General features: G+C 36.6%; 1 protein-coding gene across 1 annotated transcript in view; it reads right to left on the bottom strand.

Annotated features, from left to right (window-relative positions):
* Window positions 1–17,977, bottom strand: part of GPLD1 (glycosylphosphatidylinositol specific phospholipase D1) — a 220,839-nt gene that overhangs the window by 76,969 nt on the left and 125,893 nt on the right. Inside the window, exons 15-16 of the mRNA XM_053714797.1 lie at window positions 7,932–8,042; window positions 5,289–5,363 (exon numbers count right to left, since the gene is read on the bottom strand). Of these exons, the coding sequence (XP_053570772.1) occupies window positions 5,289–5,363; window positions 7,932–8,042 (186 nt within the window). The remainder of the gene's footprint in view (window positions 1–5,288; window positions 5,364–7,931; window positions 8,043–17,977) is intronic.

Raw genomic sequence — 17,977 nt, forward strand, 5'->3', positions numbered from 1 at the left:
CTATGCTCTAGCGTGCATATAATTATCCCAAGGATTCGTCATCGGGCGCATGCGCAAATCATTCCACCGTTTTATCGCATGCGCATATTGCCTATTTGATTACAAATGCCATTACATGGCATCTACTGGCATAACTTGGCGGTCTGCAGCTCAAAAGGATTGTGATGTTTTTGATGACGCGGAAGAATAAAGCGCATGCGCAGTAAGGCGGATTACGGCCATATTGATAACGCAGGTTATCAGGGACTATTGGTTACGGACATCTAAACTAGTAAGTGTGGGTTTGGAAAACTATTAATTTTGTTATATGAATATACAGAAAACAATAAATATTTTATAATTGAAGCATATTGTCAATATGATTAATACATATGTTTTGTTCATTTGAGATCAAGTTTATTGCAAGGTTTAGTGTCCCTTTAAGGGACCCCCATAGATGTAAGACATGGACATTTGACCCTACACATGTTAAGACCGCTATAGCATACAACACCACCTTAAAGGCATTAACAGAATACTGGAGAATCAACATGGACACTACACTCAACCCAATCAATACATGGGCAGCACACAAGGCGGTAGTCAGGTTGCTACTTATAAAGAAAAAAGCAATACAAACTAAAAAGCTTAAAAATGAACTAGAGCAGTTGTATAAAGAAATAGAGAGTCTGGAGAGGCAGCATAGGTTAACAAGACAAAACTTGATACTACACACACTTCAAACTAAAAAGACCACACTGGCATCGTTGCTCAATCTGCAAGCAACTAGAGATATTCAGAGGTTAAAATCACAATATTTTGTATTCACTAATAAACCAGACAAATACATGGCCCACAAAATTAGAGAACGTTGTAGAGCTTCAGCTATACCCTTGATTGAAACAGCTCAAGGCACTGAGACTTCACACCCACAAGAAATTATCAACACATTCGCCACATACTACGGGAAATTATATGACGGGAAAAAAGTTATTCACTCGGTAGATACTGAAACCCTTACAACTGATTTCTTTGCACAAACCCGTATTAAAATCTTATCTAAGGAACAAAAATAGACTCTCAATGCTCCGGTGTCGAATATGGAGGTGATGGGGGCGGTTAGAGACTTTAAACCAGGAAAGGCAGCGGGGCCAGATGGATTCCCAGGGGAATATTATAAATGGTTTAAAACTACATTAGTCCCCCACCTTACTAAATTATGCAACCATATTATGGAGGGTAACCCTATCCCGACGGAATTGTTGCATGCTAAGATTGCAGTAATTCCTAAGCCAGGGAAAAATCATAGACAATGCCAAAATTATCGCCCGATCTCGTTGATCAACCAGGATTTGAAAATCTTTATGAAAATTATGGCAAATCGCCTTAAGTTACTTATGCCCCATTTAGTTCACCCAGATCAGGTGGGTTTTATAAAGGACAGGGAAGTCCCAGATAACATCCAAAGAATGACTAATTTGATACATTACTTGGATAGGTCACGGACGCCTTCTTTGCTCCTCTCTTTGGATGCGGAGAAGGTGTTTGGAAATATATATCTACAACACTACAGAAAATGGGTTTCGATGGTTCATTTATGATATGAGCAAAGTCCAAGAGCTCTCTGGTGCAGCAGTTTATGAAACACACCAGTGCTTAAGCCTCAAAAAATAGCACAGTTAACGATAACAAAAACCGCTACCTGCATCAGTATAATACAGGAGCGAGTTATCAAGCAGCAAAAAAGTCGAAGTTAGGCGTGTATATGCATATATTGTACGGTCAACAGAAAACAGTCTTCTTAGTAGAAAACGATGTCCCATCCAGTATATATCGTTAAAATATAACTTTTATTAAAGGATATTGTAAAACACAAAAATTGTACAGACCTGGATAGAGTTCAATTGTAGTAGAGTTCATACTATAGTAAATACCTCCGATACCCACTGTTGCGTCACTAGACGCGTTTCGCCGAAGCTTTCTCAATAGTGACATTGTTTTCTACTAAGAAGACTGTTTTCTGTTGACCGTACAATATATGCATATACATGCCTAACTTCGACTTTTTTGTTCATTTATGATAGCCTTACAGGCAATCTACTCATCCCCCGGAGCTCAAGTGGCCTCAGCGGGTTATAAGTCCAAAATGTTCCCTATACTGAATGGCACGAGGCAGGGTTGCCCTCTCTAACCACTACTATTTGCCCTTTGTATTGAACTGCTAGCGGCTAAGATTAGAACACACCCTGATGTAGTGGGAGTCAGAATAGCGAACTCGGAATACAAACTCGCTCTTTTTGCGGATGACATAATACTAACTATTACTAAACTGCTTATATCTCTCCCTAATCTATATGGGGTCCTAGATACTTTCTCGAGAATTTCGGGATATAAGATCAATGTCGATAAATGTGAGGTCCTACCCATAGCGATTCCTCATCACACCCAAAAATTGCTAGAATTACATTTTGACTTTAAATGGATGAAACACACAATTAAATACCTGGGAATCCACCTACCTACACAAACCCACTCATTATATAAATTTAATAACACCCCATTATTTAAGCAGATCAGACATGACCTATTGAAATGAAAGGGATACAATTTTTCTTGGCTGGGCAGACTGGTAGTAGTAAAAATGAATGTTCTACCACGACTTTTATACTTATTCAGAGCTCTACCTCTTAAGATAGTCAGACCAGAGATGGAGAAGATGCAAACCGAATTGATCTCTTTTATCAGAGGAAATAAATCGGCTAGAATCTCAAAAGATATTATAGCTAGACATAAATCGTTGGGAGGAATAGGGGCTCCTAAATTAATGGATTACTACAAAGCAGCTAGAGTAGCTCAAGATAAACTGATGCTGAGGAGAGGGGGGGGAGGTTGTATGGCCTACACTGAAAGCAGAGATAGGGGGCTGGGGTAACTCAGATTCAATTTTCTGGGATGAAAGACTTTCACAATCCATCAAGATGGCCTCCAAGCTTTTCACTTTTGACCATACACTACATACATGGGCGACAGTAGTGAAGAAGAAGAATCTACTACCAGAGCTTTCCCTCTCAACCCCACTTAGATACCTACTATCTAGCGACTTGAGGATGCAGATAACGAAGTGGGAAAACAAGGGGCTATACAGAGTAGCAGATATCTTAGAAAATAGGAACCTGATTTCATTTAGCCTTTTACAAGAGAGAATAGCGCCTTTGACACTTCATTGGTATTTTTACCTTCAATTATGCTCCTCACCGGTCGTTTTTGAGACAGTCCCCGAGTGGCACCCCTACTATTGTAGAAGTCTATAGTGTCAACTCCCATCGCACCAAACACTCAGTATCCAAACTCTATCTGACTATTCAAGCCAGTCCAAACAAGTCCAAATCTTTTATAATGCTAGCATGAGAAAAAGATCTGAATGTGTCTAGAGAGGTAGAGGAATGGGAACAGATATTTCAGTCTGCTGACAGAGGCCTATTGAGTGCAGACCTGAAAGAGAACACAATGAAGACACTCTTTAGATGGTACTTGACAACCGCACATATATATCCACACGGCAATAAACTATGCTACAAGGGATGTGGGGAGGTGGGATCATATAAACATATGTGGTGGGAATGCACCGAAGTAGGGGCAGTGTGGACACAATTATCCACTTTAATTAGCCACCTAATAGATGAGGAATTTACACTTACAATTCAAAAAGCCCTGCTACATGAACATATTGCCAAATATAACAAACATCTCAACACCTTTATCAGAATCCTCTGTACGGTCACTAGAACTTGCATTGCGAGATGTTGGAAGTCAGGTACCCCCTCGTGGTCAGAAATATAAAATAAAATACAACACACATATAATATGTACGAGTTGGCAGATGGAATACTGAACAATAGAGACACTATAAATCAGATTTGGTATTACTGGATCGGTAGGGTGACAATGAACGATTGACTACCTTTAGAAATGGTTGTCTAGACATATATAGCGGAATATTTTCTTGCTGAGCATCCATTGAGTTATTATCTTAAACTGTCACTACCAATGTTGATGTTCACTCACCCCCCCCCCACCCCCTGCTCCCTAACAAAGATTTAGATTTGCTGACATTGGTTAACCTTTTGTTGATCTCTAATGTATAGATGATGTTGGTAAGTAATGTCAGTTTTACTGTATTACATCGTAGTTACAGAATTTTGTTATCTAATCTGCAAATACACATATGTGAGTTCCAAAAATCTGAGCTTTGCAATCTCTGGGAACATGTTGGGCTTTTTTTCTTTTAAATACTGTATATGTTCTGGAACTTGTTACACAAACTATGAAGAATATGTCTCATAAAATCTATGAAAGTCAATAAAAAATATTTAAACATAAAAATTGCAAAACGGGGTGGAAATGGCTCAGCAGTTAAAGGGTTAAATAACTTTCCCATTTACTTTATTATGAAATGTGCTTTGTTCTGTTGATATCTTTAGTTGAAGAGTAGGCTATGGGGCAGCAATGTACTAGTAGGAGCTAGCTAAACACATTTGGTGAGCCAATGACAAGAGGCATATATGTGCAGCCAGCAATCACTAGCTAGCTCCCAGCAGTGTACTGCTGCTCCTAAATCTACCTAGGTACACTCTTCAATAAAGGATACCAAGAGAATGACACAAATTTAATAATAGACATAAAGTGGAAAACTGTTTAAAATGTCATACACTATTAGAATCACGAGAGCTTAATTTTGACTTTACTATCCCTTTAACATCTGCCATGTGCATTTAAAAAAAAAAAAATTGACTACCAAACAAATTAAAGATATAGGCCCCTATTTAACAAAGGTCTTGCGGACCTGATCCGACACTGCGGATCAGGTCCGCAAGACCTCGCTGAATGCGGAGAGCAATACGCTCTCCCTATTCAGCATTGCACCAGCAGCTCTCAAGAGCTGCTGGTGCAACGCCGCCCCCTGCAGACTCGCGGCCAATCGGCCGCCAGCAGGGGGATGTCAATCAACCCGATCGGGTTGAATTGTGGGATTCCTGTCCGCCTGCTCAGAGCAGGCGGACAGGGTTATGGAGCAGTGATCTTTGTGACCGCTGCTTCATAACTGCTGTTTCTGGTGAGTCTGAAGACTCGCCAGAAACACAGGCCGTCAAGCTCCTTTCGGAGCTTGATAGATAGGCCCCATAGTGGCTATCACTAAACCTAAGGAATTATAAACTGCAATTAACCTTACTTTTACAAAAATCATTTATATTTTCTTGTAAAATATATTTGTCAAATAAATGTGTCGTTTTAAAAACAAAATGACTCACCCTGCATTTTATGGTGATGTTTGGCTCAGAGGACAATCCACTTTTCTTGGATCCAAAATACACATACACTGACCCCTAAAAGACAAAATGATAACATTTCAGACACTAAAAAAAATTGTAATTATTATTTGAACACTGGAATGGCAATAGTGTAAAGGGCGGCCATGTGTTTGTATCTTATCACAAATCCTTGTCATTGCATACCTTACTCTCACTGAACTATCCAATTCTGGCCTAGTTATGAACTAGGCCAGTGGCTCACAAGCTGTATGCTGTGGCACAATAGTGTGACATGAGAGAGCTAGTGGGGTGCTACAAAATTTTTATTATAAAAATTATTTTCTTACAAATTATAGCACTTTTGCCTATTTTTACAATTATATTTGTATAAAAAATATTTTGCCATCTTAGGGCCAGATTACAAGTGGAACGCTATTAGTTACGTGCAAGTGATAAGGGGTTTATTGCGGGTATTTGCGCATTGGTATTACAACGCTCGTCGGGTTAGCGCTTCCTCAGAGCTCTGGTTAACTGTTTTGCAAAATAAAAAAGTCTCACAAAACACATAAAAATACATTACAGTATAGTTACACTAATAATAACACCATCTAATAAAAATAAAAAACAAACAAATATTGCACAAAAAAGTTATAAGGGCTTCTTAAAGATATGAGGACTCAGGTGTTAAAAAAAAGCAGACAAAGGGCTTTAACATAGTGATACATGTTGTGGGCGGGGGGTCCTTACAGCACATCAAAAATATGTTATTATTATTCTGTTTACAATTACTTTAATATTAAATTGTAATTATATATTATGACTCAAATGTCAGATGTGAAAAATAGTATTAATTTTTACTGATATCCATGTCTTAAGAACTACTGATGTTAGGAGCAAGATATTTGGCATGTAAACTTACTTCATAATGAAGACATCTTCGGTTTTTGAGATATAGGTATCCTCATAAATTACCCCCCCCCTTTTTACTCCCCTTAAGTGGATTTTCGGGAAATGGTAAAACATGTGTTTCTTTATTTTTAAAGGAGAATGTAAATGCAAATTTTCACATCTGTAACATCTTTGGTTTTTGAGATATAGGTATCCTCATAAATACCCCCCCCCCCCCAAGTGGATTTTCGGGAAATGGTACAACATGTGTTTCTTTATTTTTAAAGGAGAATCTAAATACCAATTTTCACGTCTGTAACATCTTTGGTTTTAGAAATATAGGTATCATCATAAATCCCCCCCCCCCAAATAGATTTTCAGGAAATGGTAAAACACGTGTTTCTGTATTTTTAAAGGAGAATCTAAACACCAATTTTCACATCTGTAACATCTTCGGTTCTTGAGATATAGGTATCCTCATAAAAATATTCACCCCCCTTTTTCACCCCCTTAGGGATGTAATTTCCAAAAATCCTTCCTTAGTGGGTGCCTATGTCTTAAAAATAACGTTACTTCCAAATGTCACATTCCTAGGTTAAACATTTTGAGCTTGGTGTTGATGAGTCAGTCAGTCAGTCAGGACTTCTTCTTTTATATATATAGAATATATATATACTGTGTGTATATATATATATATATATATATATATATATATATATATATATATATATATATGTGCATTGGAGCCCTTTGCAGTTAAAGGGACACTGAACCCAATTTTTTTCTATCATGATTCAGATAGAGCATGCAATTTTAAGCAACTTTCTAATTTACTCCTATTATCAAATTCTTTTCATTCTCTTGGTATCTTTATTTGAAATGCATGTAAGTTTAGATGCCGGCCCATTTTTGGTGAACACACTGTGTTGTTCTTGCTGATTGGTGGGTAAATTCACCTACCAATAAACAAGTGCTTTCCGTGGTGCTGAACCAAAAAAAATAACTTAGATGCCTTCTTTTTCAAATAAAGAAAGCAAGAGAATGAAGAAAAATTTATAATAGGAGTAAATTAGAAAGTTGTTTAAAATTGCATGCTCTATATATAATCATGTATAGGTATATATATTGTACAAAAAAAAATCATATATATAAATATATATATGTAGTTATGAATAAATAGAACATTGGAATGTGAAATATTCATATTTTCATGTCAGGTTAGCGCACTTGAAAATATGTAATCGGGTTTGTGTGCAAGTAGGGTGTTAGGTTTTTCCAGCTTTTTTTTTGCTCTATTGAATTCTATTGGGGAACAGGTTATCATGTGCGCAATATTTAAAGTTTTGCTTTTTATTCCTTAGCGTTCGCGCGCGAGTGATAACTTTTAACTTTCAACTTAAAAGTGCAAGCTTACTTCTAGCGCAGTTAACTCTCGAGCAGGAGCATTAAATAGCGCTCCACTTGTAATCTGGCCCTTAATATGTAATCATTTTACATTACATAGACTGTTATGATCCTTACATCATTCGCATACAGGAAAAAATCAATGGCAACTCTGGATATCCCAAATATTTATAAGGCTATATTTGCCTCGGCTACAAATAAGAATTGGTGCTCTGTATTAATATGGCGTCACTCTGTGCTTGAAATAAATATTCCTTTACTAACGCGTAGAAGTTCTAAAACAAGGTATTTTTATGTTTATGTATCATTGTGACAGTTCTGCGTAACAACATTTAAATGATTGTCACTTACTGTGTACGTGAGATGTTTAGACCCCACGGATGGAGCTCCTACTGCTACATCCATATGTCCATCAGCATTAAAGTCCAGCACTGCTACAGAAGAACCAAACCTGCCAGACAGCTGGAAACCAAAACATTCATAGATCAAATATTAAAGGGATATTTATTCTGCGCACAACAGCATGGTTATTACTTCTCATTAAGCTACTATTTTTCTTCACTGCGCCTGCAGCTCTCTAAGCTGTTCTAACCCTACAGGTGCCAGTTGCACAACTTCCACATCTTCCTACTGGGTGTAGCCATTTTAGAGATTATGTATTTTTACACAAATTTACCATAACTGCAGGATGAATCTGCCCGTCTGCAATCGCCACTTGTGATTTGTCATTGCGCTGCAAAATGTTTTACTGCACAAGAGGATTCTTGTGCAATGGTGCCCCCTGCTCTGATTGCACTAGACCAGGGAATGTCAATCAACCCGAACAAGCGAGTGACGGGGTATCTGATCGTGCGACTACTGAGGTGTTGGAGTCTTGGAGAGGAAAAAAAGAAGCTTTTTTTTGCTTCTTAAATATTTGGTAGCAGACTTGAATATGCGATCCTGCTCCACATAGCCACATAGCCGTAAAAGCTGCGAACGCAGCTTAATATATGTACCCCTCTTTGACAGAAGTGGTTCACAATACAGCTTTAAAAAAGTGAGCAATAACACTTATCTGTGGATGTTCATCAGTTTTTATTCACAGGATGTAAGTATACATGAGCTCCAAGATGAATGTAGTTAGTATGAACATCGAGAGCTTCTCTAAACAGCGCATGTAAAGAGAGAGTAGTAAACATTTTGTTGAAGTTGTGTCCAGCTGTTTAATGTCCCTTTAAATAGTTCAGATAATTAAATTCCATTGTTTCCTGAAAAAAATGTCACATTAAAAAAAATGTAAATACAAGAAGAAACATCTATACAATATATACATGCTGGATGTTTACAGAAATGTGTCATAGGCTTAAATAACAGTATCCTTTAAAAGCTGGATATTTATATTTAATATAAATTTTAAAGACATTTATTAGCCTAGAATGTAGATACCTGTTGAAACCTATTTAAGATGCTTAGACAGAAGCAGTTCAAATGCAAAGTCACAAATGAGGTGTTATGGCCAATTGGCATTTCCTGTTTCATTATATTTGTACAGTTGCTTGTTGGCACAAATCATTAGTAACTACTACTTAGTCTACAATATGTACTTGTGAATGTGCGTCACTGATGAAGTTGGAAATACAGGGCGCGATCCGATATAGATCGTAGTTTGCGGCGCAAGCGAGGGAACCCTCGTCTCCCGCAGTTTCAGCTCGCAACTCGAGCTATCCCATATACGGCGCTGTCAGATGCTAACGTGCCGTAAATCGGATAAAACAGCGATGTCCAGAAATCTGCGCAAGTACAAATTTCTGGCGTCGCCAGTGACTTGCGGCACGTTAGAAACTGCCGGCGCCTACAAAACCTGACTAAAGTCTAAATCACCCGCACTGTCTAACACGCCTCCCTAACATAGCCCGACATGTCTAACACGCCTCCCTAACATAGCCCGAAACGTCTAACCCTCTATCCGCTATACCCCCTCACTATCCTAACAATAACAATGTATTAACCCCTAAACCGCCGCTACCTAATAAAGTTATTAACCCCTAAACCGCCGCCAGCTATATTAAATCTATAACCCCCTAAAGTGAGCCCCTAACACCGCCGCCATCTACCTTACCTACCCCCTAAAGTGAGCCCCTACCCCGCCGCTATCTATTTTAAAATTATTAACCCCTAATCTAATCCCCCTACCCCGCCGCCATCTATATTAAATTATTTAACCCTTAAAATACTAAACTATCCCTACCACTAAACCTAAGTCTAACCCTACAAATAGCCCTGAAAAGGGCTTTTTGCGTGGCATTGCCCCAAAGTAACAGCTCTTTTGCCAGCCCTTAAAAGGGCTTTTTGCGGGGCATGCCCCAAAGAATTCAGCTCTTTTGCCAGCCCTTAAAATGGCTTTTGGCGGGGCTTTGTCACAAAGTAAACTGCTCTTTTGCCTACAATCTACATCCCCCTACACCGCGGCCACCTATAATAAATGTATTAACCCCTAATCTAATCCCCCTACACCGCCGCCAGCTATATTAACTATATTAACCCTAATTATATTAGGGTTAATATAGTTAATATAGTTATTATAATATATATATTAACTATATTAACCCTAATTATATTAGGGTTAATATAGTTAATATCGTTATTATATTATATATATATATAAAGTATAATAACCCTATCTAACTCTAACATCCCTAACTAAACTCTTATTAAAATAAATCTAATATTAATATTATTAATTAAAATATTCCTATTTAAATCTAAATACTTACCTATAAAATAAACCCTAAGATAGCTACAATATAATTAATAATTACATTGTAGCTATGTTAGGGTTTATATTTACTTTACAGGTAAATTGTTAATTATTTTAACTAGGTATAATAGCTATTAAATAGTTATGAACTATTTAATAGCTACCTAGTTAAAATAATTACCCAATTACCTGTAAAATAAATCCTAACCTAAGTTACAAATACACCTACACTATCAATAAATTAAATAAACTACAAATATCTATCTAAAAATACAATTAAATAAACTAAACTAAATTACAAAAACCCCCCCACTAAATTACAAAAAATAAAAAAAAGATTACAAGATTTTTAAGCTAATTACACCTATTCTAAGCCCCCTAATAAAATAATAAAGCCCCCCAAAATAAAAAAAATTCTCTACCCTATTCTAAATTAAAAAAAGTTCAAAGCTCTTTTACCTTACCAGCCCTTAAAAGGGCCTTTTGTGGGGGCATGCCCCAAAGAAAACTGCTCTTTTGCCTGAAAAAAACAACACAATACCACCCCCCAACATTACAACCCACCACCCACATACCCCTAATCTAACCCAAACCCCCTTAAATAAACCTAACACTACCCCCTGAAGATCTCCCTACCTTGTCTTCACCACCGGGCCGAACTCCTCATCCGATCCGGGCGATATCTATCCAAGCGGTAAAGAAGAGGTCTTCATCCCAGCGATGTCTTTATCCAAGCGGCAGCAAAGTCTTCTTCCATCGGGCAGAATCTTCCATGAAGCGGCATCTTGAATCTTCTCTCCACCGACGCGGAGCATCCATCCCGGCCGACGACTGAACGACGAATGAGGTACCTTTAAATGACATCATCCAAGATGGCGTCCGTCGAATTCCAATTGGCTGATGGGATGAAGACCTCTTCTTTACCGCTTGGATAGACATCGCCCGGATCGGATGAGGAGTTCTGCCCGGCGGGGTGAATACAAGGTAGGGAGATCTTCAGGGGGGTAGTGTTAGGTTTATTTAAGGGGGGTTTGGGTTAGATTAGGGGTATGTGGGTGGTGGGTTGTAATGTTGGGGGGTGGTATTCTGTTTTTTTTTTCAGGCAAAAGAGCAGTTTTCTTTGGGGCATGCCCCCACAAAAGGCCCTTTTAAGGGCTGGTAAGGTAAAAGAGCTTTGAACTTTTTTTAATTTAGAATAGGGTAGGGGGGCTTTATTATTTTATTAGGCGGCTTAGAATAGGTGTAATTAGCTTAAAAATCTTGTAATCTTTTTTTTATTTTTTGTAATTTAGTGGTTTTTTTTTGTAATTTAGTTTAGTTTAGTTTAATTGTATTTTTAGATAGATATTTGTAGTTTATTTAATTTATTGATAGTGTAGGTGTATTTGTAACTTAGGTTAGGATTTATTTTACAGGTAATTGGGTAATTATTTTAACTAGGTAGCTATTAAATAGGTAATATCTATTTAATAGCTATTATACCTAGTTAAAATAATTAACAATTTACCTGTAAAATAAATATAAACCCTAACATAGCTACAATGTAATTATTAATTATATTGTAGCTATCTTAGGGTTTATTTTATAGTTAAGTATTTAGATTTAAATAGGAATATTTTAGTTTATAATATTAATTAGATTTATTTAATAAGAATTTAGTTAGGGGTGTTAGGGTTAGATAGAGTTAATAAAGTTAATATAAATACTATAGTAACTATATTAACTATATTAACCCTAATATAATTAGGGTTAATATAGTTAATATATATAATGTAATAACTATATTAACTATAATATACTTAGGGTTAATATAGATAATATAGCTGGCGGCGGGGTAGGTAGATTAAATTAGGGGTTAATAATTTTAATATAGATGGCGGCGGTGTAAGGGGCTTATATTAGGGGTTAATACCATTAATATAGGTGCGGCGGTGTAGGGAGGGCAGGTTATAGGGCAAAAGAGCTGTTAACTTTGGGGCAAAGCCCCGCAAAAGGCCCTTTTAAGGGCTGGTAATAGAGTTTATTACTTTATGTATATTAGATTAGGGGTTAATAATATTAATATAGCTGGCGGCGGTGTAAGGGGTCAGATTAGGGGATAGATCAGGTAGATGGCGGCGGTTTTAGGGGCTCACAGTAGGGGGTTAGTTTATGTAGATGGCGGCGGTTTAGGGGTTAAATACTTTATTAGGGATTGCGGCGGGGGATCGCGGTTGACAGGTAGATAGACATTGCGCATGCGTTAGGTGTTAGGTTTATTTAGCAGCTAGTTTAGAGAGTTACGGGGCTCCAATAGTCAGCGTAAGGCTTCTTACGGCTGCTTTTTGTGGCGAGGTGAAAATGGAGTAAGATTTCTCCATTTTCGCCACGTAAGTCCTTACGCTGTATATTGGATACCAAACTGCGCGGGTTTGGTATACCTGCCTATGGCCCAAAAAACTACGGGCGACGGCAGAAATATACGGGAAGAACTTCTAGGTTACGCCGTATATAGGATACCAAACCCGCGCAAAAAAAGATTTTTATCGGATCGACCCCACAATCCACGTTGTGTTTGATCACTAATGGAGTTCAAATATTGAGAAATTACCTTTGGTGTTTTAATTGATATACACACACAAATGTAAATTAGACTTAATTTGGCTTCTTGCATTGAACTAAGTGAACAAGGCAAATTGTTAAAAACAATGCTGAACAGAGTGCGGGAATAAATTCATACTTCCCGTGATGTTATGACTTACACATTTCCTAGTAGCTTTGTGGAGCATGTTGTTTGAAAAAGCCCCTTCTATAGCGGGGGCTTGAATTATAGTTAAGCTGACTATTGATTATCCAGATCAATTATTTCAACATGAGAACAAACTGAGTAAGCGGATAAAATTAGGTACTATGACCTTGTGAGAGTGCCCCTGACGCGCGTTTCACATTTTATCAACTTACTTAGTTTGTAATTCAAGCCCCCGCTATAGAAGGGGCTTTTTTGTCAGTTTAGCGTTATCTCAACTGTACTGTCCAGCACATACCTTAGTATCATCGTATGTTATTAAGAGACAATATATGTTATATACAGTTGTTACTAACTACCGCAACTTACAAGAATTGGTTACTAAATGTATCAATACTGTTATAGCTGCAAACCATAGTGGTAGTGTTATTGCGTGATACAAGCACATAAATACCTTATGATAGGTTGATAACCGTACTGCTTGGTATGATGATTATAAACAATACCTTATAACAGGTTGATATTAATATTACCATCTCACAGCAGTTGTATTTGATACTATTACTCTCTGACTCATCATATTTAACTGTTACCATCATATTAACCACATGGACCCATTGAGTTTAAGCTATTTTTAATTGTTTGTGTGTGTGTGTGTACAATCCGGTTGGACTTTATTTTCTATTCCTGCACAATAAAGTTATCTTGTATAAATGTTGGAGATTCTATTATATATTTTTTATCTTTTGATACTTTGCTTTTACATAAATATATGTTTGGAGCCTTGCAATCTGTTCTTTATGCAATTCTAGTTGCATTTTTTTGTACATAAGTTTGTGGGTGTGTCTGTGTGCTCCATGGGTGGGGCTAACGGAAATTCTTTAAATAGCGACATATGGCTGTCTAAGAGGGACAGATCTCAGAATCAGGGACTGTCCCTCTCAAATAGGTTAAGAGAATATTGTAATAGGTTAAGAGAATATTAAAACTGTAGAGGGAGAACTGTCAGACGTAAGACCACTCACTGCAATGCAAACAGGTCTGCTATAAAAAAAAAACTATAAAGAGACGAGAACCCTCCTCTGATAAAAAAAACTTTTTTGTATCATATGAAAATATACATGAATTCATCATTTTATCTTTTCCATTCCAATTTTTTCACCTACAGCAGAGCCAAAAATCTGTATTAGCCTGTATACTCATGTCAAGCTTGTTTTATATAGTATAAAACAATTATTGTACTTCATTTCTTAATTTGCCAAAAATCTTCGCACTTAAGTCATAGTAATTTTAATACATACATTTATAAACATTTTAGAGAGGTGCACAATAATAATATGAAGGGTCTAAAATATTGGGGTGTCTGCAAAGTTAAACCAAATTGGAGAGGGGGTAATTATGTAGAAAAATTGTTGTATAAGGAGACAGAACTAATCTATAAAATGAAAACCATGCAGCCAAGAGGTCTTAACTCCAAAACAGATATTAGCCCCTATATATATATATATATATATATATATATATATATATATATATATATATATATATATATATATATATATTTATTTACAGATTTTTTATTTTTTTTTTAATACCAATTTTAAAAGCTTGATTTTACATAATGTTAAAGACGCAGCTCCATAGTCACATTATACAGAAGTTGGTTAATTTTCATTCATAAATTGCAAACAAAAGATAAAGTATTGTCTTTATACTCAGTGTAAGTTCTTCTTTTTCATGTAAAAGTCTCTCTAGGAATATTGTCACCGTATTGATGTTATATCTTAAATGTCTTTAGTTGTAGATTGTGACTACAGTCAGCGGTGACAACAATCAGGTTATAGTAGAAGACACTTATTTTGCATTAATATATTAAATAATGGTATATCCAGTAATAAAATAAATAATGATAAACAAAATATAACTGGGTCCCAGCTCATCTGCACACCTATATGTACTCCTTATATCACTTTCGTGTTACATTCCCACTCTCATACTATTTTAATTTTTCCAAGTTAAGTTTCACTTGTTTTGTTTAATTTTGGATTGGGTATAGTGTTCCCATAAACATGATATTTCTGCATATGTTTCCATTTTATTATTTTTAAGATAATAATATTCCTCAAGGGTCATTAATTCAGTAACTTTGTTCACCCACATTGTTAAGGAAGGTGTTTCTTTATGATGCCAAGTTTTGGCTATTAAGACTTTTACTCCATTAATCATGATATGGTATAGTCTAAGGTATGGTTTATATTTAATTTTAGGGGGTTTGTTCATTAACCATATCAAGGGATCTAAAGGGAGCTGTGTCTCCAGTATTGATTAAATCTCGTCAATCACTGACCTCCAAAGGTTTTGTACAGAGTTATACCACCACCACATGTGTGCTGCATTGCTACCAACATGGCCATTTCACCAGCACTGATTCTTTTTGGTGTAGTAAAGATGGTGACGTTTTTGTGGGGTGAGATACCACCTATGTAATAATTTAAGGTTCGTTTCTAGTATTGAGGATGAGATCGAGGATTTCATGGTGGCTTGGAAAATGGACATACTCGTCTGGGGGAGAATTATAACTCCTAGGTCAGTTTCCCATCTTTCTATATATGGATGAATATAAAAGGGAGGGCTCTGCACTAGTATTTTATATATGGTAGATAGGGTATGTCTGAGCGGGGGAGTATGTACGCAAAGTGATTCGAATTTTGTTAATGGTCTGACCATGTTTTTGTGTCCTTTATGTTTGGTAATAAAGTTTTGTGTTTGTCGGTATGTGAACCAATTTTTAAAACAGTCATGGCCTTTATCAATTAGTTCAGTTTGTGAGAGTAAAGTTTCATTGTGAGTCAGTGAGTGGACTGTGAAGTCTCTTTACACTGTGTTAGTCAGAGAATGGATCGTGTAGGTTCGCACAGTGAATGCCCCATTTTCAATAAGGGAGGTAAGTGGTGATGGGTTTGAAGAAATGTAATGGTTTGTGTTAATAGATTTCTCCCAATTTAGGTAAGTCTCCTGGATTATTGGATTGTTGCAAGAACTAGTTTTAAAAAATGTTTTGGTGCCCCAACAAAATCTTCCTAGATGGGATTTTCCTAATGTTAGGTTTTCCAAGGGAATCCAACGTTTATGATGATAGTGAATGTTCCAGTCCACTATCCTTTGTAAAAAGATTGCTTGCCGATAGAGCGTTAGATTTGGAACTCCCATACCTCCCTGTAGTCTAGGGGATTGCATTATTTGTTGGTTAATTCTTGGAGGTTTCTTATGCCATATACAATCACTAAAAGCCTTTTGTATAGTTGGGAGATATGTTTTAGGTAGGGGGATTGACAGTGTTTGTAGGAGGTAAAGTATTCTAGGGAATATATTAATTTTAATAACATCTATACGGCCTAGCCAAGATAATTTTTAGGAGTGACATGACGATAGAGCTCGTGTGATGATTTGTTTAATTGGTATATAGTTTGAGTAGAATATTTTATTGATAGTAGGTGTTAGATTCACACCCAGGTAACATAAAGAATGGGGGCTCCATGCAAACTGAGTTACTTTCTTAGTTCTTGTTAATGTATGGTCATCTAGGTTTATGTTTAAAATGTCAGATTTGGACATGTTGATGGAGACATTAGATAAGCAGTGGAATGTGTGTAATTCTAATAACAATTGTTGGATTGAGTCATCGGGCTTTGTGAGCAAAAAGAGCATATCATCCGCAAACAAGGAAATTACATATTTCTAAGAGCCTATATCAACTCCCTTTATCTGTGGATTTTGCCTTATTTTTTCAGCTAAGGTTTCTATAATACAAGCAAATAACAAGGGGAATAATGGACACCCTTGCCGGGTCCCATTAGTGATATAGAAAGGTGGGGAAAGCACCCCATTTACTGATATGCTTGCATTAGGATGAAAATAGAGGGAAAATATTCTAGTAATTATTGGTTATCCAAGCCCCATATGAACTAGAGTGGCTCATAAGAAGTCCCAAGCAACACGGTCAAAGGCCTTTTCCGTGTCTGTAGACATTACAGTTTGAATACCCCTATCTTGTACATGATGGATTAAGTTTAAGGCCCTGACCATGTTGTCCTTTTCCTCCCTTCTAGGAATAAAGCCGACCTGATCCAGGTGGATGACATCAGTTAAAATTTGATTAAGTCTATGGGATAATATTCTTGCATATAATTTGATGTCAGTATTTAACAATGAAATGGGGCGATAATTGAAGAAAGTAAAGGAGACCTATTTGATTTCGGTAATAAAACTATGTGGGCCTCTAGGGCTGTTGCGGAGAACGCTTTGGTTTCATATATATGTTGAAAGTATTTAAAGAGTTGTGGGAGAAGTGTTTCTTGGAATATAGAGTAGTACTTGTGGCCAAAGCCATCTGGACCTGGTGACTTCCCAGAAGGTAGGTCTTTGATGACTAATTTTTTTTCTTACTTTGTTATAGGGTCTTACAATTTTGTTTTCTGTATGTCTGAGATATGTGGTAATTTTAAGTTCTTGAGGTATGTATCTATGAGTTGTGCTCTTTTGGCTTGTTTCTCAGGTGTAATGTCTGTTATATTCCTAATGTTATATAATTTTTGAAAATATGTTCTAAAGGAGTGTGCTATGTCTTTTGTTGTGTATTGAAGATGTCCTTGGTCATCTCTGAGTTGTAATATACATTTTTTATGTGCTTTATGTTTGAGATAGCTTGCTAGCAATCGTCCTGACCTATTACGTCCTTAATAATATTTTTGCTGTGAGTATAGTGTTTGTTTTTTATGTTCTTTGGCAAGGTATGTTGCTAGTTTCTGTCTTTCGTGTGTTAGTCTTTCTAATAGTGCATTGTCAGATCGGTTCTCTTTATGTAAGAGTTCTAGTTATAGGTAAAATTTTTGCAGATTTAATAATGATAGGCAAGTAACGTCTGAGAATATA

The sequence above is a fragment of the Bombina bombina genome, chromosome 5 (genome assembly GCF_027579735.1).
Source record: "Bombina bombina isolate aBomBom1 chromosome 5, aBomBom1.pri, whole genome shotgun sequence".
Lineage (NCBI taxonomy): Eukaryota > Metazoa > Chordata > Amphibia > Anura > Bombinatoridae > Bombina > Bombina bombina.